The 25,401-nt window shown below is 33.9% G+C and overlaps 1 protein-coding gene across 2 annotated transcripts in view; it reads left to right on the top strand.

Annotated features, from left to right (window-relative positions):
* Positions 1-25,401, top strand: part of LOC112052049 (neurogenic locus Notch protein) — a 186,571-nt gene that overhangs the window by 58,883 nt on the left and 102,287 nt on the right. For both annotated transcript variants that reach the window (XM_052881333.1, XM_052881334.1), the window contains exon 2: positions 6,248-6,326. In XM_052881333.1, coding sequence (XP_052737293.1) covers positions 6,248-6,326 — 79 coding nt within the window. The remainder of the gene's footprint in view (positions 1-6,247; positions 6,327-25,401) is intronic.

Here is a 25,401-nt window from a genome sequence, read left to right on the forward strand (position 1 = left end):
AAAAACCATGAATTACTTTACTGTCTTTTAACTTCTTCTTCAAAAAAGAAACAACAAAAACTTATAGTCTACTCGTATTTATAATATCAACAATTTTCTCCAGTAAAAAACAGCTATTTTCTCCGAAACCAATGATTGGGTAAAGTGATTGTTCGTTATGAAAATGCATATTTATTAGAGAAGGGTTTTTTATTACAATATATTCACGCGATCCAAAGTCATTGAGACATAGCTCAGCGAATCGCGAAGCTGAAGCACAGAAAACATATGTAGATACAAGGCTGAAGTAACAATGGGCAGGGCAGATAGTTCAAAGAGCCGATGGGTCTGAAGTTGCTGGATTGGAGACTGCACCAGAAAGCGCAATGTTGTTCGACTCCCCATTAGGTGGACCGAAGAGATCAAGTAGGTTGCAAAGAGTCGCTGGATGATGGAGCTTCGAAACCGTGGTCTTTGGAAGTCTATGCAAGAGAACTATGTCCAGCAGTGGACGAACATCGGCTGTTAATGATCATGATATTCACGTAAAGTCAAGACTGTTTGCTATTAAAGATATTCTATTTAATAGTCAATAATAATAAAATACAGTGTTGACGAAATGTTTATTGAATATTTTTCGAACCTTACACCTCAATTGGGCAACCCGACCGCAATACTCACCGTTCATAACAGATTCAAGGTTTGTTTTTTAATTTTTCTCTTATCACTTCCAAGCTTTCCCACGTCTAGTTAGCAGTTATCGATGCTGTAATTAGCGTTATACGTCAGCAGGAGCGACCGAAGCCACGGTATAGACGAGTCATATTTTTTGTTTGATTTACTGTAATTTGATACGATTTTGAACAAATTTTCTGCAAAAACTGTATTAAGTGATTGAAATTGTGATTTTTGTATGCGATTCGCTAATGTTTTTCCGTCAGAATGTTGGCTTACAAATTCCATAACTTATAAATCTGTTATAGCCAAATTATTATATAGTAGATATTCGCAAATTTTAAAGCGTGTTTACTCTATGTTCATTCACTCAATGATTTTTAATTTTCAAAGTATTAAAAGGTCAAAAATTCAACAATCCGATCGTAACGTTATCTACCTATCTGGACTAATTTTGACTCCACATGATTTTTTCATATGTTAAAGAGTCCCTAAAGGGTCTAGTCTACTCCCGGAAGGGACCCCTTGAAACTCACAAATTTTTTATCCATATCAGTCTAGAAGTTCTGAACTGTTCGTACATATATTGCCGCAATTTACTTTTATTTATAAAGAAGCGAAAAAATTGGATATTATCGAGTCCCGAAAAAGGTCCGTTAAACTAAATAAAAAGATTAAAATTAAATCAGACGATTGAGTGATTTTTAAATGGCGGAAGTAATGTTTCACTGACTGTAAGTAGATAATTGTTGTTAAAAAATATAACTTGTTATAATGTATCGTACAAGTAAGTATATGCTGTCATTTAAAAAGTAAAAAAAACTGTATTACCGCGCACTTATATCACTTGCATCGCCGCTATTAGGTACCGTCAAGTTAAAAGGAAGCGATTCACACATTAATTCCATGTCACTTAAACGAAAACCGATCTGTAGCACGAAATCTTTGCAAATGATACGTAAAGTACTCGTACTAAGGATTTTTGGCTAACGAACTTTTAATTGTGAAACATTTTATACAGCTACCGATTCAAACAATAACTGGTTACGAAGCTGAGCTCATCCGGTTGTATCTAACACCTTCGAAATCAATACAAGTTTGCGAATTTGGCGATTTCGTGCCAAAGAATGCAGTGATAGAAGTTTGCAGGGCAACCTCGTACTAAAGGGACCGGTGTCTTTATCTAATTAAGGTTGGTGACAGCTACTGATAAAAACAATGGTTGGCCGTATTAGTTATGGGAAGGCGAGTTCGTTCGGGTTTATCTCGCACCTTCGAAAACTATGCACGTTTGAGGGAGCAACCTCTTGCTAAGGAATACACTTATCCTCATTTGCTGTTCTTAGTATCCTCGTACTAAGGGCCACAGTCACAATGCCTTCATGTTAAAGTTGGTGACATGTTCAAATAAAACAATACCTGGCTAATGGCCTATGCCTACATTTGAAGTCGAGTTCGCCCGGTTTTATATTTAGGGCATTCGAAAACTATCGACGTTTGGAGGTTTATCAAGTATGTACGAAGGGAAACTGTGATCGACGCTTATAGGGCTTAGCAACCTCGTACTAAGGGCCACAGTGCCTTTACCTTAAGGTCGGTGACAGCTACCGATAAAAACAATAGCTGGCTATATATGGGAAGTCGAACTCTCCCGGTTTTATTTCGGACATTCGAAAACTATCGACGTTAGCAGGTTTAGCAACTATGTACGAAGGGAAACTGTGATCGACGCTTGTAGGGCTTAGCAACCTCGTACTAAGGGCCACAGTGCCTTTACCTTAAGGTCGGTGACAGCTACCGATAAAAACAATAGCTGGCTATATATGGGAAGTCGAGCTCGCCCGGTTTTTATCTTCCACTCTGTATGGCGCTGCGTCGTCGGGCGTTCGCGAAAAAGCTGACTCGCAAAAGTCATTTGCTTTCGTTTAGGAACGCGCACTTAAATCGATATTATCGTCTTTTTTGCCACCTGTAAATCGATACGGCGGTGCGTAATTGAAACTTTTCGATCGATAAACATACAATTTAGATTCTATACGATCGCGTTACCGATCTAATGAGCGAATGATAGGGATCTCGTAATTGGTTGAGCGTCAATTTAATTTGGTTAAATTTCTGTTAATTTGTTGGTAGCGCAGCAGAAAAAAACACAGCTGGTTCTTTCCATCTCCTGGTCTTCATTAGTAGTAAGTATCCTAAACATATTAGGGGAATTCCTTACCGCTTATGGAACTGGGACTCTACTAAATACTACTAAATACTAAGTATGTCGATGTTTAAGGAGGATATTGCTTAATTAAGTTTTCTCTCAATCCAGTTGTATTTAGGAGTTTTTTTACTGATAAGTCCAAAACAGCCTCCTTGGCGCGGTGCCGTGGAACGGTTTGCGCGGTGGGTTTACAAGACGGAGGTCCTGGGTTCGATCCCCGGCTGGGCCTTTTTGAATTGGTCCAGGTCTGGCTCGTGGGAGGCTTCGGCAGTGGCTAGTTACAACCCTACCGACGAAGACGTACCGCCAATCGATTTAGCGTTCCGGTACGATGTCGTGTAGAAACCGAAAAGGAGTGTGGTTTTTCATCCTACTCCTAACAAATTAGCCCGCTTTTATCTTAGAGTGCATCATCACTTACCAACAGGTATGACGGCCGCGTGGCGCAGTGGGTAGTGACCCTACCTTCTGCATCCACGGCCGTGGGTTCGATTCCCACAACTGGAAAATATTTGTGTGATGAGCATGGGTGTTTTCCAGTGTCTGTGTGTATTTATACATTATATAAGTATTTATATGTAGTATATAATAGTATATTAATATTATAATATCAACTATCTTAGCACCCATAACACAAGCTACTCTGTATGCTTACTTTGGGGCTAGATAGTGATGTGTATTGTTAAAGTATATTTATTTATTTATTAAAAAAAAAAAAAAAAAACAGGTGAGATTGTTGTCAAGGGCTAACTTGTGAAGAATAAAAAAAAATCCATATTCATGAGAAACTCCAATAAGGATATGTTGTTACAAATTTGCATTGCACTCGAAAAGTACTGAATATTCGAAAGCTTTTAAATATTTGATCAGCATTCTGTTCTGATAATGTCATAGATTTCTTTAAATTTTCGGCACATTGCAGATAACTGAAGTTTAAGTTTGATAAGGAACATATTTGCTTATCGTTATTGTAGTGTGGAACTGGATGGATATAACTGTTGTCTGGTCTGAATTTAAAGTTACTGTTAGGTTTAATGATGGGAAAATTAAAAATAATACCTTTTTACTCAAACACTTCAAGAATTAGTTTCGTTACTTACTATTATTATCTCCCAAAGCCGTGTAAATGGCCCATACTCAATAGTTTCGTAGTGAACTTATGTATAGTAAGCACTATATAAGATGATAGACTTTGGCGAAGGTCTGACCTTGACGGGCCCTTGCTCTATTTTGGATTAATATAATTTATTTTATTACTTTTACTTACTTTTATAGTGAAAAGTCGGTTAATTGACCACCAATTGGTTCACCAATTTTAATAGAAATTTCTTGATTTTACGTAATCTTACGGGTTTTTCTCAATAAAATTTCTCAAATCCTTTCACTGTATCGTCAAATCTGCCATACGAAAATATTACTTCTGAACGTCAGATTTGACGATAAATATTATACACAATACGTTGGAATTCGACAAAAAATTTCTCAACAACAAGTTTATATTACAATAAAAAGTATAAAATTTGAATAGGTAAAAAGGCAATGGGTTATGGACACCATGACAGAGACACCGCAACAAATAAGGCACCTCGCGCACTATGCAGTCTTGATCACGAACAACGGTTGTACGACCAGCTGGCCTATTCATTAACTTAAATGTATACCTAATTGATATACACGAAATTTTTCAACTAGATATTGTTAGTAGTTCCTTAATCACGTGATTTCGTATTCACTATTAATTTATTGCTAACTAATCAAAATTACTAATCAGTGTGTTTGACATTGTGCTTTTTGTTAATAATAATCTTTATGGTATACGGAAAATGGGGTTGTAACTGATGGGACGTTATTTATATTAGGTGGCTAATAAACCAAAAGTAGGCCAGCAAATTAACTGTAGAAACCATGAAAATTGCGCACTTGTACCTTCTTACGATATTCATATCACTTGTATCCTTGTACGGGATAAACCATGCTTTATTGCGATCAGGGCTAACGACTAGAATTTTTTATATCCAATGACAAGCGCTTGATGGTAGGTACGTCTTTCTCGGTAAGGTGGTAACGCCACTAAAACACAGCCAATATAACACGTAAGCCACGGCCAAACGCAAAAAGCTAACTCTTCTACCGCCAGACCAAATCTGAACAAATTTAGAAAATATTAAATCCTAAACTGACAGAGCTGGGATATATTGAGAACCACAAAACTATCGCGCTAGAGTAGTCATAATCACAGCCATATCATAGAATATAGAAAACGCTAAAGCAATTGCTTATCAACCGCCTAGTGTGCGAGGTCCCTTATACCGTTACGGTATACCTACACCGAATCTTATCATTTCGTAAACAAACTTGTCAGATCGGGACGGACGGACGGACGCACGTGCGTGGGAACTGAGTTTTTGGACAAAATGTAAACATATAACAAGTTTGTTGACTTTCACGAGCTCTTACACGATATAATATTTATAACTTTACGATCAATGTAAGTGTCGTCCGACAGATCAATAAGAAATCTTTACAATATAATAATTGGTTGGAAATACCCATTTCAGGGTTGTTTTGGAAGGATATGTACATAAATATTGATTGATTTCTGCAGAATGAATAAAGAAAATAGCAGAGATTATTGAAATGTTGGAGTGATGGTAATACATCTTTGACCGAATTTATTTGAATTGTTTATAGGGTTTATAGATATTTTGTACCTGAATATACTAATTTATCTATCTAAAAGACCCAAATTAAAGACAATTTTATTAATTAAACATAATTCCAATCTGCAGGACTATTGTAACGATGTTTTGCATAACTCGAAAGTGCGAGTTTCGAATCCACCTCTATTTTTCTCTGTCTAACACGATACTATAGAAAGAGGAAGATAGATGTGAATTCGAAGCTCGCATTTGCGAGTTATCCACAACATCGTTGCGGATCCAGTTCCAATTTGGAATGGCCTTCCGGGTTTCCTGAAACTTATAATTTAAACCCCTTCAATTTCAGCAGGCTAAATTGTTGTCAAGGGCAAGTCTATATTGCATAAAAAAGGAATACAATTGGCGGGAAAGTACCTACATTAAGACTCTTCCACAAATTTCACTTTCGATTGAGTCGCTTTTTTCACTAATAAGAGTTTTTGGCAACCAAAATAAGGGGTGATTCGATTTTGAAGAAAAAAAAAAACGGTTATAGAAAAAATTATCTACGTTAGTAACAAACGCTCAGTATGTATCATAAAAAAGTTGCCAGAACAAAAAAAAATCAACACTTTAACAAAAAAACCCGCTTTCCAGGCATTTAACAAGATGTACATTCCAAAATAAGTTGATTTTTTCCCTCTGTCGTCCGAGATGAATGCTAATAACTCGTCATTTGTTGCAGGTTTCGTGTCGTGTTCACCGTCGCCGTGCAAAAATAGTGGAACGTGTCTCTCTACTACGCGGGGGGAGTATTTTTGCAAGTAAGTAAATTTTTTTTATATAGATATACAGTTTTGCAAGTAAGTCAATTTTTTTTAGATATACAGGGTGCTCGGGAGTATTTCCCATAACTTCAAGGTGTTGGTGAGTCCACTTATAGGAGCCGAACTGCATTGCTAATATTTTTTTAACTAAAAAATTCAATAATTTATGTTTTTATACGAAGTAATTCAAATAATTCCGACTAACCATGTAACACACGCCTTTTTCTATTCTTGCATTTTTAAATACGTCAAACTTATCTACGTCATAATTATAAGGATGCGTATATGGGACACATTTTAAGATCTATTTACAAAAGGAATATTATTTACCTTATAATTATTTTTTCTCATTTTCCTTTCCTTAATTTTTCACATGTTCCTTGAACATTTTTAATTAATTTTCGATAAAGAATGTTACCCCAGAGTTATGGGAAATACTGCCGAGCACCCTGTATAAGGTACCTACATATTAAGGTACATATACCTAAAGTGTCTTGAGAAGGGTTACCAGGAAACGAAGGGTCTGGCGCCTGGTCCCATGATTCCGTATGTTATCTCGTAGATAATATTTAAATAGTCTAATATCTGTATTAGAAATGACCTTCACCCATCTATTTAATTTATGAAAACTGTTTTATATTAGCAAGTTAAAAAATATAAACGAGTAAGTTGCTTTAAAGTTTCCTGGCCAAACTATTATTAACTAATACTCGTATTAATGATAGTTTGGCCAGGAGTTTTTGCGGCAACCTAGTCGCAACATATTTCATATACAACACTTTTCATCCATTAAACAGATAGGTGAAGGTGGTTTTTAATTCGGAAATTCTATTAAATAAATAGCATACGTAGCTTCGAATGATAAGAATCTGGATCCTGAAAAGGGTTATGACATATTATATATTGACCTTTTCCTTCTTCTAAGAAATTTCCAGCTCAGGATGATTTCTTTATAATATAACAGTAAACTAAATCTTATTAAACCTTCCCATTTAGGAAGTAACTTCATTATTTTCAAAAAGAAATTGCGGTCGGTTCTGTGCTGTTCTGACGAGAATAATGACCAAGAGGATTATAAAAGAAATGGCTGGACAGCTTTGTATAAAAAACGAGGTTCTTTAAAGGCCTTCTTTGGTAGTGATTATTTAAAGTGGGCTTTTTTGGTAAACGACATTTATTCGTACCTTATACGCAAAACTCCTTTGTTTTACTTCTTCTAAAAAGTTTATAATAAATTGTTAATTAGTTTTGTGTGTTGACGTGTTCTTAATTAAATTGAAATTTTCTCTTCTTAGAAGAAATTTAATCGTTCTTCTGATATATATTAGGCCTACACCTGCAAATATATTATTATCTATATTTATAGTAGCAAATATATTTTTAGTTTTTTTAGCTGGTAGTAGGCATCAGTCGTGGATAGTTACTTCCATACCGCCAAACAAATTAGCGTTCCGGTACGTATGTTTTCTGTGGTTCCGGTACGAGGTCGCGTAGAAACCGGCAGAGATATAAGTAAAACAAACCTGTGCCTCTATCAAGTAAGCCCGCTTCCATCTTAGATTGCATCGTTACTTAATATCAAGTGAAATAGAAGTCAAGGGCTCACTTGCCAATGAATAATAACATGAATAATTTCAAAAACTAAAAAACACACTTGATACCCATATCATGGGGGTGCATTTCAAATAGCCTGTCCACTATCTTTGGGGGGGCGCCATATTGGATTTGTAATAACATTTCTTCGCAAGTCATGTATTGTCATCAGAACTCGCGTGTGCAATATTTCATTCTAATCCAACCGGTTCAAATTTAGATTTTAAGAAACATACATAGTTACAAGTGAAGCGTGTTAAAAAGAAAATGTAACCCCAAAACGCAATATCACCATAAGTGGAAATGGCTGTGTTGCTGACAAAAAAAAAATAATAATATCAGCAATGTATTCAAACAAATACCGCGCCCTTTCACGTCTCGACAGATGTACAAAGTACGAACCCTCGGCCGAGGGAGTTAATTGCTCAAAAAACGAACATTTTCGGTGAATCGTCCCTAATGGTGTAACGAGTATGTCACTCACTAGTTTAGTTATTGAAGAACATAAATTATTATCAGGGCATATAGTAGAGTAATACCATTTATTTAAATAATTTTCTTAATCAGCATTCCAATACAAAAAATAAAAAAATTGTAACTGTGATATAATATTAAATCTGGGTTGTATGTACACTTTTATGTCTCTTCCACAATAGATGAATATAGTGAAGTCTCATAATATGTTGATATCTGTGAAATGTTAGAGATTTTTTTTTTATCCTTTTCTAGTTAGCCCTCGACTACAATTTCACCTGATGATGCAATCTTAGATGGAAGCGGGCTAACGTATTAGGAGGAGGATCAAAATCCACACCGCTTTCGGTTTCTACACGACATCGTGCCCGAACGCTAAATCACTTGGCGGTACGTCTTTGTCGGTGGGGTGGTAACTAGCCACGGCCAAAGCAAAACATAACACTCCTTTGGAAGACTGGTAACAAGGGATACTGTAGTTGTTCCATAATTATTCTCATAATGCAAAAGCAAAGACATTTTCCAAAATGAGAACCTTAAATAACTTGAATTACCTTCATAAGCCTTACGTATACGGTCAGAGCTAACGCCGTTACTAGTTCACACTCCCTGTGCTTTGAATCGCCATATACGTCGCCCATTACCGCCCAAACGTAGCCCGACCCCTACTCTTTGTTTGAGCATAGTGCATCTGTTACTCGATTTTGAACCAACTTTTAAAATTGTCATGCATATATTTTATTGTATTTTCATCGATCGAGAACTGTTGTTGAAAAATTCGCAAGGTGCCACAAAAAAATCGATTTTGATCATTAAGTTTATCTGAAATTACATTTTTTTTTTATTGAGAAATAATATAATAAGGAACTTAGGCTAACTTATCCTAATAACTATACAAATAATGCCCACGTGGAAAGGTGGCAAGAATACTGGCTGCATTTCCGCTCTGGACAGCCAGGCTGATCCTTTGCGCAAAAAATGAGCCAGCCCTTCTGTCTTCTTTTCATTTTTTTTTCTAAATTCTTAATTTTTCAAAATCGTTATGAAATACCCTAAAATCGTTTTATCAGTGAGAACCAGTGGTACTGCCCGCGGTCTTATAAGGCAGCGTCTTTGTTTCCATCATTGCGGCTCATTAAAATTGCTCGCCGTTTACGGCCCGACCGCCGTTCTCATCTGATAACGAGGTGAGACTCTTGTTACGCCCTGCAGAGTGTCGTTTACGTCACTACTGCCAAATATCATTTCAACTATACAGTCTTAAGTATCGGAAATCATAATTGAAATATACTAATTATCTTCCTGAAGAATTTTATCCCAGATAACTATTTAAAAACCTTAACTAACTACTTAGACAAACTATTAGACCGTGTTACTCTACTACTAAGTCTGCACAATTATAATAGGAGTAGGTACAAGATATTTAAAAAACCAATTTCTTCCTCTTGAGTCTAAGATTCATATCAATTGAAAAGAAAAAATCTTGTTGAAGTATGCCTCTCAATTAAAAACAGCAGATGCTTCAATTCTTAAAATTGCTGGAAAAATATACATACGAATGAAAGAAAAAAAAAAAAGAAAGCACTAAAATAAAGTAATGTGGTTGTTTTTTAACGTGTAGCAAGTTACACATAAGCCACAAGATTTATATGTAAAAAATATGTTTAACAAGAAGCAGCGACCTAGTTGTGTAACGCAATAAAAAGTTAGCAGCAATCTGATGTAACAAATGTGACGATTGAGATGGTATCAAGTCAATAGACTAGTGTATATAATAACTTACACCTTGGTCAACCTTTCTCACCCTTTTCTCATCCTTTATGAAGTCTTCAAATATACTAAGGCAGTGTGAATTAATATCGAAACTATAGATCCACTGAATAATGCGCTTTTTATAGAGTTCAATTATCTAACTTGACTTTTTCTGATGAAAAACAATCTCCTAAGAATAGTATACTAAAACCTTTCCTGAAACATGAGTATTTAATTAACAACATTTTTGTTCAATTCAAATGAGTATTAATTAAAATCGCATACATATAAAAATACTTGGCAAACATACAGGCAGAATACAGAACCAATTTTTGAAGTCGGATAAAAAGGTTAGAAATGATAATACCAAATTATCTAAAGACGAAGATAAAAAAGATACTTCAAATGTCTTGGTACAATAACTACAAAGACTTCAAATAAATTTTAAAAATGACCCGGACGCGGTTTCGCCTGTCCAAAGATTCAAAAGATAAAAAGAGTCGAGATCAGTCTAAAGATATCAAATCGGAACATAATGACGCTGAGATGTCTAGCGATGTGTCTAGTGTCGGTGAACCAACTAATGGGAGTGGGCGGACGTCCTAGATCGCTGATGTCATGCTCTTCATGCTCTCTCGGAACGATGCCGAGCATTTCTTTCGTTTGATATTTTAGAAACAGAGGAGACAATGCCTTATTTGGTAATTACCAAATAAGGCATTTCGTCTAAAAAATATGCGATGATGATTTTGTAAATACTTTATCTTTCAAGTATATTTTAGTAGAGTACTTATTTGGATAAGAAACATAATTTTGCTATAATTTTTGTAATTTGTGTGTTACTTTAGTACTCGTAAAATATTCAAATCGACTAGTTAAATATTTTAATTTCTGGTTATTCAATATGTTCGGTTACTTCTATTTCATTATATCAAATGCTAAGAGTATTATGGGCACCGGGCTAAGTTAAGTGGTTAGATACTAAAATAAATCTAAAATAATTGAATCTTGGTCGGGCTAAGAGTCTCTCTCATTATCAACATTAGAACCCGATATGGCCCCCTTATAGAGGTAAAAAACCAACTCCATAATGCGTTATTATCTCAAAATCTTCTATGATAGGGTTACGATCACTTTGATCGCATATTTCTTTACCAATCTCTATTGGTAAGTGCTCTCTAAATGGTTATGAGGCGCTATAATAGCTGTTTAGAGGCTATTCAGATCGTTCCTCCGTTATTATGTGCTTTGGTCTGTTCAATTGTTTTTTATCGATGACAGGCTTTAGCCGAACTACGGTCTCGTCTAACGTTTGAACATTGTACAGTTCAGTTTAATATTTATCTAGAAAATATATCTTCTAAAGTATGTGCTTATGCTTTATCAAGTGCAGTACCTTCCGTATCTTCCATTTCTGCGTCTATTTATTTGGGTTCTTTGATTATGAAACTTAGTTCGATAAAGCCTATTTTTTCATAGCTTTATGACAATGTCATAAGATTTAAGGATTTAGGAGAATTCAAAAAACTTTTTGATTTACGAACAAACAAACACCTCATTATTAAGACAGTCATAAAAGATATATTTTAAAAAATCCAAGCTATTTTTGAGGATTTTTTGGATGTATTAAAATGAAGAATTGGTTTGCTATGAAAAATAACTTAAAGAATCTATACTTTCACGGCGGGTGAAATCGCAGGGCACAAATAGTATATAATAACGGGGTTAACTGCTATTTAATTCAATCTTGTTTATGGTACACGCGTGTTCATTTAACTTATATCAGCGATTGATTTTCTTTATGATACAGTCTGCTCTATTGTGCCGTAGCTTTGTTTATGGTCTGAAGATACCATTGTGTTCGGGATAAACTATCTTTTATATACGTAGTTTAGATGGCTTAGAACTAAATAGTTTCCGTATAGAATATTTTCCTTTAAGAGTTGTAGAATTAAACTTTTTCTAAATATTGCGTCTCTTATTTTTTAATTCTGTCTTGAAATTTGAAGAGCTTTTAAGGGTAAATGCACACAACTTTTCACGTGAAGTCTGCCAATTCGCATTGGGCCAGCGAGAGGAGACTCGTGCTCAGCAGTAGCAAATGATGATTGGACTATGAGAGTGAAGGAATATAGTGCACCACTGTTTGCCGAAAACTTCTGTGAAGTTGGCTAGCTAAAAAATGATTTACTCTCCGTGACTAATAGATCGGTATGATAATCTAAATGTTGGCAATGGGACTAATTTTTTTTAACTTAATTATTCTGATGAAAAAAAATCCCAAACATTTACTTCCCAATAATTTAAGTGCAAGTACGTACAAGATGATTCTGTATAACATGCGCGAACAGAATAATTCCTTCTCACCAAAATCGACTTGACTTGATAAAAAATATAATAAATGTGATAAACAAGCAAAAGTAATGTCTTCCTGAGTACACTGCAAGTGTATTGACATTCTTAAATTACACGGCAACAACAAAAAATTGTTTTTTACGATCTCAGACAATGGATTGCGTAAAGCTGTTACCATGGTTGTATCACGGTACAACGTTACGCGACATAACAGCAATAATTCTCATTTTACTCGCTACAGGTACTACTGAGAATAAAATGTAATGGAAAAAGTCAGCAATTTCACACAATAATCAACCCGTGTAGCCAGTTCCAAAATGGTGGCTTTTCTGAGAACAAAAGTATGAACCGGCGACCCGTCTCGTACCGACGATACCCATCAAATTATGAAATACGTGATTCATTCAATTTTTTGACCACAGACGTGAAACAAAAGTATTATTTATAGCCGTCGGGCTTGTTAAATCTGTAATTACATATTGAGCTTATGATTGTATAATCAAATTCTAAATGGAATTAAACTCTTATTCGTTCTGGTAAAAATAAGGGGATCAAATAACCTATAGCACTCGGAGAATGTGTAGCTTCCAAACAGTGAAGAATTTCTCAAATCGGTTCAGTAATTTTGGAGCCTATTCATTGCTAACAAACAAACAATCAAATCTTTGCTCTTTATAATATTAGTATACATGTATTGTTTATAAACCAGTAACAAATTCTTTGTAAACATTTGCAAATTCTTTTTACTTTCTCAATATCATTAGATAAATCTTTTCTGTAATGTACTGTTTGAGGCACTGAAATGAGTAGTCAATTACATAAGAGATGAATATGTTAATGTCAGTGGTACGCAGAAACTAATGTTCGATAATAAATCTGTGCTACCGCTACTGGTTCATTCTTACATATTGCAAAGGTCAAATGTTAGTCGTTCAACAGACATAGGGATATAGTCTATCGTCTGAGTTAAAGCCTCGTGAACGGCTTTTAAAGACTCTTGAACTCTCATGATAACTGTGTAATGCTAGACTGTTGTTAGAAATCTATGTAAAGCAAAACTTTGTTGGTATTAATTTTAGCGAAAGTTGTGCAAGCAATGATATTAAATACAAAGGTCGTTGAAGAAGAAGAAGAAGGCACTTTCTAGGCAAGTGCGTTATACTATATGCTGTATTATTGCTTACCATCAGGCTTGATACATTGTAAAAAAAATATGAAAAAACAAGCAAGGTAAAATATATACATATACGAGAACAAAGATATTAACTGTCTAAATCCAATCCGATAATGAGGTCGTACGAGTAAGGGTGCTATAATACATGAAACTATTCATTCTTATAAAAAATTCTCACTGTTAAATACACTCTTATGCGTCAGAAAGTACGTCAAGCCATCGGTCCTGGATATTATCTGTACCTGTATCGTTAATAAAACAAATTATGACATTTATCCAGGTTATTATCATTAACAATTGATAGTGATCGCTACAAAGTCAAACATTAATCACCCTAAGCACGCCAATTCACTTTATAACAACATGGTAGCTCTTATAAAGTGCATGCATAAAGAGCATCTTAGCTCCAAAAAAGGCTGACACTGACAAATACATCAAACTAAATAAACAAAATCAGGCGCCTATTTAAATATTAAAGCAAACTTCATAAAGTACCAATTGATTCAACAACAAGGTTACTTAAATAGGATACAGTTTAACACAAAATTATAATCCGGTGACAAACGTTACCTAACTGTCCTTGCTACATTTAACACCAGACATCCATTACTCTTGCGCAAGCAGCGTGCGAAGCGTCCGCGCCTTTTCCTCTACCATTAGTTTTATTAGCTCCGATTTGCTTACCAACCTCGTAGAGTCGTAGTCTATTATATTTCGTAACTTTATAAAGCTCGCCGAATGTTGTTACTTCTACTTACGAACTGCAATGAATTTGTAATCCCTTATTAACATATTTTTCTTTAAGATTATCGTTATAGTTTCATTGAAGCCTTTTTGGAAGAATTCAAGATCTGTAGTATCATAAAATTATAGTATAACTGCGTTTGTATATTACAAAATTTTCTCACTTTCTTCACTGTTGAGTAACTTAGGATCAATTTGTTACTTAAAATTTAATTCTGTTAAGCAGATTTTTAGATGTTGATGATGATGAAGTCATGAATAAAAATTATATTATACGTGCGTACATATTCTCTCGTTCTGGTTTATCTTTCTCTCTCGTTCCTGGTCACCATTTTAACAATCGAAAAATATGCTTCCAATCGATTTTTTTTTTCGGTCACAGTGGCCAATCTCGTGTTGAGATTAACCTAACTCTTTATATAAATTAACCTACGAAGACACTATGAACAAGGAAAAAGGAGAAAAAGAAGTGGACATTGTAACATTATGTTGGGCAATCCATTAGAAGCAAATGCGTTTATAATATAGGAGATGAGGAGGAATGCATTACTTTAATATCGCCGTCGTGCTGCCTTGTTACGCCGCCAGCAAACTCATTGGTATAAAAAATAAACCGGTCAAGCGCGACTTGATACGATGAGAGGATTCCGTCGAACAAATGAAAGAATGCAGTCGCCCATAACTCAGATCCCGCGGAAAACATATTTATTCTGGGATAAATAGCAGCCTATCTTGTGCTCCAAAATCTAACAGTTTTTTGTAGCTTTCCACTCATGTATTAATAGATAAAAGTGTAACAAACAAATAATTAAACGAATTATTGCATTTTTAATAATTTTAATTTTGTCACGAGCGTTTCAGTAAATCTAAACAGTAAATCTAGAAAGTAATTGTTTATTACCCATATTCTATTCACACAATTTATTCAATTAAAAAATTGAGTCTCTGGCTAAGTCCTTTTTTCGAAGACCCAAGTAGGGATCTCCAAACCTATCTTTTCTTGGTTTGTTTGACTTGGTTTCAAAAAGATAATAGCCTTCACTTCCTCAAATTCGTTTTGAGATGACTTAGCACCGAGCGTGAGAAACGAAGACATTTTTTTTGAAATTATCTTGGGTTACTAAGGTTATCTGTATTTAAATTCAAAGTTCCAATATATTTTAGTAAATTTTATATAATGAACTAAACTATGTTTTCTATATATTTTTTTAAATTTGTCTATTAAATAAAGCTAAAGTTTAATAACAATTTAATGAAAATCCGCCGAACTAGTAAGGTTTGGAATTTTGAAACATTTAAATATTTGTCTCTATTTTTTAATAGCTGATCTTGTGTTTCGAATCCTGTTTGATTTATTATATTTATGTTGAAACTCATGAAGGTTGTATCACAACGTAGCTAATCGATTTCCATACTGCTTTAGTTTTTCAACGACCTTTTATTAATCTAAATATAATTCTCCTACAAGCCGTGTAACCGGTACTTCATGCGGTACACTAAACGCAGGATGTGTAATCAGTGTTCTCATGCCAAGATGTACCTTCGCATGAGATAAGACAGCCCTGGTTCTTATAACTGTTACAAAAAATAAAAAGCTATTTTTGTACTTCTGTCTTATCTCTACGTTATCTTCAATCCTTTAGTCATCCCTTTTGGTTTCTTAATCTTTTAATGTGCGAACTGCAATGTACTAATTGAATCATGTTGCAGCTGAATCTGATTTTATTTGAGCCGGCACTTTTGAAAACTTATCAATTTTCAACAATTTCTCCATTAATGCAAGTGTAAGCAGTTAAATTAATTCTGAATATTACTTATGGTGTTGTAAAGGTTTTACGCTTTGGTAGTCTCGCCTCAGGACCGTGTCGATAGGTGAACTAAAAAGATTAACTCTTTTTTTTATAATCCGCGTCAGAAGAGATTCTTTATTGGGTGTATCTTCGGCCGTATTACATCTGCTCCAAAACCCGAATTGGTGGCTTTTATTGTTACGCTTCTATATTTATGTTTATGGGTGCTTTTAATTCTCTTTTATATGTAGACATATATTAGATTTATTAGTTTTTGAATTGTTTACTATTTTAACATTTTTGAGTATCTACATAATCATTATCGTCATACTAACTTATACTTTCAACTGTTCAGTTAGTTGGATGGAACTTACATGGTAGTTAATTTTACCTTCTGTGAATATAAACTCGAGATTCGTTTTGAGTTTTTGTAGCCAAGAATTCATTGGAAGAAATCGGTAATCGGTTGGCGGGTCCGAATGCAAAATTTTTGGCTTCCAAATAATATTAGGGGACGTCTATAATTTTTTGCTAAGCTTGACTTTGAGTGGGACTTCAAAAGGTCGAAATATAACTTTAACTTTCGAATGGAATTTCACTTAAACCAGGGCCACGACTTTATTATAGACAGATATAGCGTTCGGGCAATATACATGGAAATATAATTATTATCTTGGAATGTTTTGTCGTTTAATTTTAACTAAGCGAAATATTTAATATTTTATAGGTTGTGGATGTGCAATAATTAGATAATTCACAATATTTTGTTTAGTTAAAAACATAAACCTCCCGAAATCAAACTGACTGTCGGTAAAGATCTTCTGGAAGTTATATATCTTTATGCAATCGCGCCTGCTTTGATAGCGATGATGCAGCCTGCCTGCTTTGATAGATAAAATGTGGCTACCTGGTACCTATACAAGATATTTGCAGATATTAATTAAATTGATACAAATATACAATTTTAAAAATCGCCGCAATTTACATATTGCTTACGAGACGCTGCTGCTTAAAGAAAAAGTCATGGCCCCGAAGTTAGGCTTGTTGGGTAGGCATGCGTGGATGCGGTCGTTTTTGGTGCCATTATCTCTGGGATCGGTTTATTTAGGTGAATTTGAGACAATAGCTGCGTGCGCTAAGGCGACTCGCCTTTAATACGCATAATAAGCTGAAATGAGTGTTGAATATTTCTTATATTAACTCTGATCTGTAAGAAAGTAAATACAGAATGATTGTAGATATAAAAACCAAAATTTCAGACGGACTTCATGCTAGTAGAGTTTATGGTAGAATCTTTTGAATCCTAAAAAATAGTCTTCATAAAATCATCAAAATTTTATTTAATATTACACCACTAATCGTTACTACTTGTGCGTTTTCTAATGAATCGATGAAGATAGTCCCTAGTTGGCAACATATGAAAACCTAAAACATATTATATGTTTAAAATATAATCGAATGCTTTAAAAAAATCCAAACCATTTTATCCTTTTGGCGATTGCATACAGTGCTGGGTTGCCTTATGAAGATTTCTTAATGCAAATATCACGATCCTCAGCGGCTAAGTTTCAATGGGTATTTAGCATAAACAGACCACAGTCCTAACTGGTAGAACGCTGAACAATATTCGACTCTTAAATCTGTTTTATGCACAGTAATGGGCAATTCGTAAGCGTAATGTTTAAATCTTACTGAAAGGCCACACATGGCTCACTGTACCTTCACTCTAGTAGACAATTGTTCTTGAAAATCTGATATCAGTCAGCAAGTAATTTTAATTCTTAAATAAATAAAATAAAATAATTTCATGATGATAAACTCCTATTGACTTTAAGTTAATTACTTTTGCAGTTTTGTGTTTTACTTTGAGAGCTCGCAAATTAATTTCTGGTATTGTCTAATTCAACACTGACTTAAATAGACAAATATTTCTCCAATTCAAAAGATTAAGCGTTCCAGCTATATCTGGGGTTCTTTAGGGTTGAAATATGCGTTGGATAATGAATACTTACCCTCTAAGTTAGTATTCTACCATCATAATTATTGTCACCAGCAATTGCGATCATAGTCGAGCAGTTGAAAATAATCTAACAAGTATCTAAATATGTATTGTAAAAGCTAGTGCACTTGATACCGTGTAATTTTTCAATATTCTCTCTCGCAGACGTTTGAACTTCCTAATTCATAAATATATCATAGTAAATATATAGATAGTAATAAGTAGACATGCTATTTAGCTGCAGTATCAACTATTCACACTCCATTATTCATAATCAATTCATCCGTCGCTAACATAAGACTTCGCACCTCTGATATAGAGCTTACGTTTCAACGCACAGTTATTGAAATGCCAATTTGAAGAAAATCCCCTTAATGAGCACCGACCGGGCCGCAATCGGCTCCGTTTATACGGCTATCGTCGCTGATATCTTTATCAGATTGATTTTAACGATGTACAAAAGTATTCTCAATTCTGTGTACATTTATTATTCCGGTTGTCATTGCGCTCGTCAGCCAGTTCCGATCCGGTTTGCGTCTTTTCCTGATTTATTATTTAACTATGCTTGTTAAGGGTACATTAATCATTTTTATAGATGGCTTTTATTAGATCTTGGCATGATGTTCTGGTTCCATTTCCAAATTCTGATCACTATCTGTCTAGACTTCAGTTGTAACAAACTGAAGTCTTTTCTTATCATAATAGTCTGTGAGATCCATTGGACATATTCAAAAAGGGAACGAGTATATAATATTAAAAAAATAGTTTATGTTAACATTATTAACAATGCAGATTAGAAAACGAGGAGTTACGCACGTTTATACTTTATAGCTACACGAAGGAACATCTATCTTATTTTATCTTTTCACAAAGCAACTTTTATAAAAGTATTTCTGGTAAAAACATGACTGTGTAGGTATTACCATGTAATTTTATCATTTTACTTTTGTCTTAGGACATTCTATCATATGAAAAATCTTGATGACTGTATGAGCAATAAACTCGAGTTACTTTAAAAGTTCAAAATTTTCCACCAAAGAACCATTGTAACCTATTTTAAAGTTTACATGTTCATTATTATGGTTGAAAATAGCTTCAATGTTATGTTTTTCATACGTGAAAACATATGGTAAGCTATCGCGATGCTGTGAAGCACGTTTCGTCCCGAGTCGCTCTATCGTGTGTCCTCTTCTTAATGGCCCTCCTAACTGTCAGACCACATGTGTATTCACGGTATTATAAGTAGGGCAAGGGTATACCTAATTATTTTTATTTCAATTTCATTTAAATTCTCTAAATTCGTTATATGAGTGTCACCGTATTAATTATTTTCTAGATACCCACAGTTAAAATAATAATTAATTGAAATGTATTTTATGTTTTTGATTTTATCGTCTAATCTTACATAGCTTAGTTATATTTCAGAATTACATTTACCTATTTGAATGTATGGGACCGGTTTGGTTAGTCAGTTAGGCGACTTCTATTAGTAAGATTTAACTGAAAAAAGTTCTGCCAAAGATTTTACAAATAATTATTATTATCGATGTTTCTGAATCTGATATAAATGGTCAATTTCAAAGATTTTAGTTTCTTGTTGTAGTTATCCGAAAATATTCAGTTTAGAAAGTATAACAATTTTTAACGCATTATTTGGAGATTGTGAAGTACTCGTACAACCCAACTGCAAATTGTGAAAAATAACAATAATTTATTTGCTTATTGAATAACATTTCATTGCATCGCTACAACTTCATGATTTATAAGCTCTCGAATCGAATGTATATTAAACATGTCACAATTACGCAACATTAACGTTACATTATAAAAATATGATAAATGTTACACATTAAATCACTCATTGAATACTTTGCCCGCAAGTATTCGTTAGAAAGAAATGATCAAGCCACCCACAATAAGGTTATGTTATTTTGTTATTTAGACAGGCGCTCTGAAACATTGACACATAACACGAGCTATCAATCTAATGTTACAACATAAATGTTAACTATCAATTATTCGTCTAATGAAATAATGGCGGTTGAATCTCACGACTCGTTGGTACATGAGATGCATTATTTAGTCTGTGATGAGGAGTTCGCTCGTGCTGTGTTAATATCGTACTTACATCTGCTCTTAATGTTTTGATTACCTTTGCAAGCAGCTGGATTTATGGATTTTTCTCCGTGACTTATGCTTTATAAACGCTACAAGCAAACCACAGGCGAAGTCGCATATCCCAGGCCTTTTGTAGGACTTATTCCCAAATATACACCAAAAATTTTCTAGCATGTTTTTCCGTTTTTGAATCTAGTCACGTAAAATAGTCCTTTAAAAACTTGAAGGTAGAAAGTAGACTATTATCAGGGCGATATAGTTGTTGGCGGAGCTTCATCGCTATCGCTGAAACTTGACCGAAAAGAATTATAGGCGCTCAAATATTATGGAAAATTATAACATGACTTTTCGAAGGATTCTCATCTAGCGTCTTTTCCAGAGTTAAGTTGAGTCAGAAGGTTAATAAAAATTGCAACTTTCTCAGTGTAAGATTTCTAATGATTTATTGAGTACCGCGTCCCAAATGATCCATTCTAAAAGCTTTTGCAATATTGCTCAGCTTAACGAGGTCTACTTTGAAGTCATTAATTAAAGATCTGAATGGATGCGAAGACAAAACGCTATGATTTCATTCTATGTCGTGACATGTGAGATATTGTTCGATCTAACATTTGCGAGTATCAGTTTGAAAGTTAGTTTTGGTTTAATCTTTCTAACCCCTGCCTTATTTTATATCTAATACGAATTCTGCATTGATGATACTTAAGATTTATAATTTTAAGTATAAAAATTTGTAGATATTATAATATAAGTATGACATTACAAATCGCTTGAGTAAGAACATAATTTTATATGTATTAATGAATAATTAAGTTTTATGTGTTTAAAAGTATCATGTTCTTCTGTTTTGAATCGGTTTAAATTAACGTTTATTATCATTGTAAGTAAATGTCAGATCATTTAATATTAATTATTTATTTTAAATAAAATGCAATTTGAAGTGTTTAGACGAATCTTTAAGAGTTACATTTCTATAGTTTCAGTTTTTACTACAGAAGCTTAGAGATAAGTTACCGTATATTAATTATTATTTTTTCCATCAATGACGATTATACGTGTTTTAAAATATATGTGGTCTTCATTATTACATACTAGCTGTTAACGCGCGACGTCAGCTTGTATATGGGCTATCTAACACTGAAAGAATTTTTCAAATCGGACCAATAGTTCATGAGATTGACGCTTTCAAGCAAACAAACAAACAAACTTCAGCTTTATAATATTCGTTTAGATATGGTATAACGTTCTGCTATCATGAAAAAAGTATTAATAGATTTGGTATTATTTGATCGTTCCTATTTTATTTGTATTGATAATATTTTGTCATTTTGGGTTGTCGCCGAGGTGGGCCCATGACAAAAAGCAAACTAATTTGGGCATGAATTATCTACCGTCCACTGAGACCAATCGTAGTGCACTGTTTACAGAGAGCTTTTAGCGTTTATTTACGCACGAACTCAAAAAAGTTGTGTATAACAATCACTTGCTTAGATATTATACCAGTAATATACCACCTGATACCTAATAATTCGATTTTTAGAATTAGTTCTAAATAAAGTGTGAAAAACTTTATTTTTGCTGAATCATTGTCTAGCTTCACCTCAATCGAAAAATAACTCAAATTGTAAAACAGACTCTACTGCTGACAAACAGCAATAGAAGAAAAAAAAGACACTCAAAAAAGTCGTAGACAAAATAGCAACACCCTAAATGTATGTAATAAATTTTGTTCTATACTTTTTGAAACCATCGTTAATGTTTAGCGGTTATTGATGTCTGAAGACGTTATAGTCATAAAAATAAATCCTGTTCCTTTCATAATGTGACGAACATTAATTCCTGAACAGAATTCTTGGGAGAACAATTGTGAGCACTTTCTCCTTTGTCAAGTCAAGTGTACTCATACATGCACAGAACTGGTTTCGTTCGTTCCTATCATGGTGATTGATGACACAACAAACCATATCACATGCAACACTTTAATTAGGAATATTAAGCAGATGCACCGCGTTCTGATGCATGTAGTCAACGGCACCAGCGTTAAGTACTACTAAGTGTCACGCCATATATTTATTAGGCCCTTCCTCACTTACAACGTCCTCTTTCACCGGTCAGTCTACTTTATTCCATTTGGAACGATAATTGAACTCACTTTTCACTGTTCCGATAATTTCACTTTCCCATGTTAACATCCTAATTTGATGTAGAAGAAAGAAATTAAAATGCATTTAGATATTGAAAGTCTCGATACTTTTAATAGTTCTAGTTTGACGAATGGACATGATAGTTTTAACATAGAGAGTATTTAAATCAAACAGGATGTTATAAGCTCTTATGCTCGTTAGTTACAATAGAAATACAAATCTGAATCGATTAATGTCAATCGCAACTACAAACTACGAGTAGAGGAGATTAATTCGATACAAATACAATGGAAGTATGCAAATATTGCAGCAATAAAACTTGCTTTGACAAGAATGTCGTTTGTAAGGCTCTAAATCCAGCCCCCTCTGTCGGCGTTCCTCATTGTCCATTGATATGCAATATCAGAACTAACGTCAATTGGTTAATTAGAAGTTATGGTTGCTGAATTAAAAGGCACATTCAGTGAATTACTGTGGTACCGTTCGGTTAAATCACTGAGAGTTATCACTGACAGGCTTTTAGAGGACACAATGCGTGTTTGAAATTGTAATTGGTACAGGACCGATACATCCGGGAAGGTGAACTAACAATCGTATAAATTGTACATGGTACAATTTGACCCAGCTGTACTAACTAATATTATAAAGATGTAGTTTGTGAATTTGTAATCTCAACCCTCTTGATCTTGATTTATTGAACGGATTTGAAAAAAATACACTAGAAAGCCGCGTTAATTGTAAGTGTCCTAGGCTACATTTTAATGGAATAATTAATCGTATTGCCACGGGAACAGGAACTACACAAGTGATACCATCGCTTTACTATAGTTGGAAATAATGGTAAAAAAATATGCGAAATATTTATCGTTACTCCTCCCAAGTAATTATAAGCTAGATCAATAGGTAGAATATTTTTTTTGTTTTTCTTTTAAATGTGTTATATTAGCTAGCAACATGGGATACATTTATGATGTTTTAGATATTATTAGCAAGATTTCGATACATTTTAATGATTGCTAATTGTTAAAAAATGCATTGCTTACCTTTCATAAACATGTAAAGCATATTGTTTTGAGATGTTCGTACTGAACCTGTTATTACTTGTAATACCTTTGCATAAGACGAGCGGTGAGACACGCCCAACCCTTGATCGATGTAGAGGGTCAACGTCTGAACAATATCCCAAATGATTTTGGAAATTGGTAATAACAGGCACTGCAGCATTCAAGTAAGGAAAGCATTCTGTACGATTATCCAGATTTTCAAAATGTTTTACGCCTTTGAAGTAAATTGAAGATAAAACTTACTTCATAAAATAGTAGTAGATTTTTTAAACTAACGCAACGTGGTTTTCAATAGTAGGTGGTCATCAAGAGGAAGGTTTATAAAGTACAATTTATCCGTGTTTTCCACGCAGACGAAGTCTGCTAGTAAAAAATCTTAGTCCTTTTAAATGTGTTATGGGATTTTTAACTCTCACCGTTTCGTTATTTTTTTCTAGTGGCGCTCTAGAATCAAATTAACAGTTTAAACAACAAAGCGGTTACCATTTAACCAAAATATTTCGATCTAACGAAAATGCACCGAGAGTTAAGAATCGTAACACCTTATTTACTTTAACAAGTGCATTGATGATTCAACTGTCTGTATCAGACAAATATGTAACTTAAGTGTTTTGATTAAAGTCCACTTTAGTACGATCGCGAAGGGTCCATTCCAAATCGATTTATTCAAGGTGGACTGTTACTAAGTAAACACTTGGAGATGAAGTCTCGAATCGATTTCGATGAATGTTTATTTAAAGAAATCTTCATGCTTTTTTGGCCAAGTTCATCCAAGTCCATTGATCTGATGGCGTTGATGGTTTGAAGTGTTTTTTAAGAGCGATATCTTTAAACTACGAATTACATGAATATTGTCGTTAGATGAGTAAGTAAGTAAGAGTTGTTTATTTAAATATGTTATGTTAATTACAAAAAGTGATATGGTATTATAATAATATTTGTTAATTTATGTTAAATAACTTTTATATTTTACGATTGTATCTACTATGAATTTCATAATTATAACTTATGACTTGGTTACAATCACTTATGCCAATCTGGATGTTCCGTTAATATAATATGATGAAACGTATCAAACCTGCTAAAAAGAAGAAATGAAGAATTATCATTCTCAAGAAGAATGATAGAGAGACTCTAAAGTATCAAAATAATAATATAGTATAAGACAATCATCATTTGTAACACACACTTTATCATTAGCTGCCTTCGAAGATGCGATCTAATTTATCAGGCAGATGCAACAGGCGCCCACGCGTTCTCTTAATTCCTCATTATCACTATCCAATATAGCACCTATTTAATATTTAGAGGCACATCATTTAAGAGATTAACATGTCCACCGATTTTTCAAATTTACCAAAATGCTTTAATTATAAACAGGAAACTTAGAAGATATGATAGAGACTTAAAAGCAGTTATGGTATTAATGCAGTCGGAATTATCACATAATTTCATTAGGAAATTATTCCTGAGCAGTCTTATAGGTTACAAAAACAAATTGCCTTAGGTAGTAATAAAGAAGATCATTGGCTATTAGCCGTAAATGCTTATCAAAAATTTAACATCCATTTGTCGAGATGTCTTTGAATCTCTTATAAATTTAGTCAACCAATTTTCTTTATTGACTGGGATTATAAGCAATTATATAAAATTAAAGATTCTAGAAAAAAAATGCATGGAGACTGAGTTGACTGAGACATCAAATAAATTATATTATTTGATGTTGTTTTCATTATCTTAGTACCCAATTTAAAATTAATATCAAATCAATTTGAAAATTAGCATTCTTGCAATAAAACAGAACATGGCATATCTTACAATTTCTCTAAAAAATAAGTAGTACCAATGTCATGTGATGATGACAA

The sequence above is a fragment of the Bicyclus anynana genome, chromosome 4, assembly GCF_947172395.1.
Source record: "Bicyclus anynana chromosome 4, ilBicAnyn1.1, whole genome shotgun sequence".
Classification (NCBI taxonomy): Eukaryota; Metazoa; Arthropoda; class Insecta; order Lepidoptera; family Nymphalidae; genus Bicyclus; species Bicyclus anynana.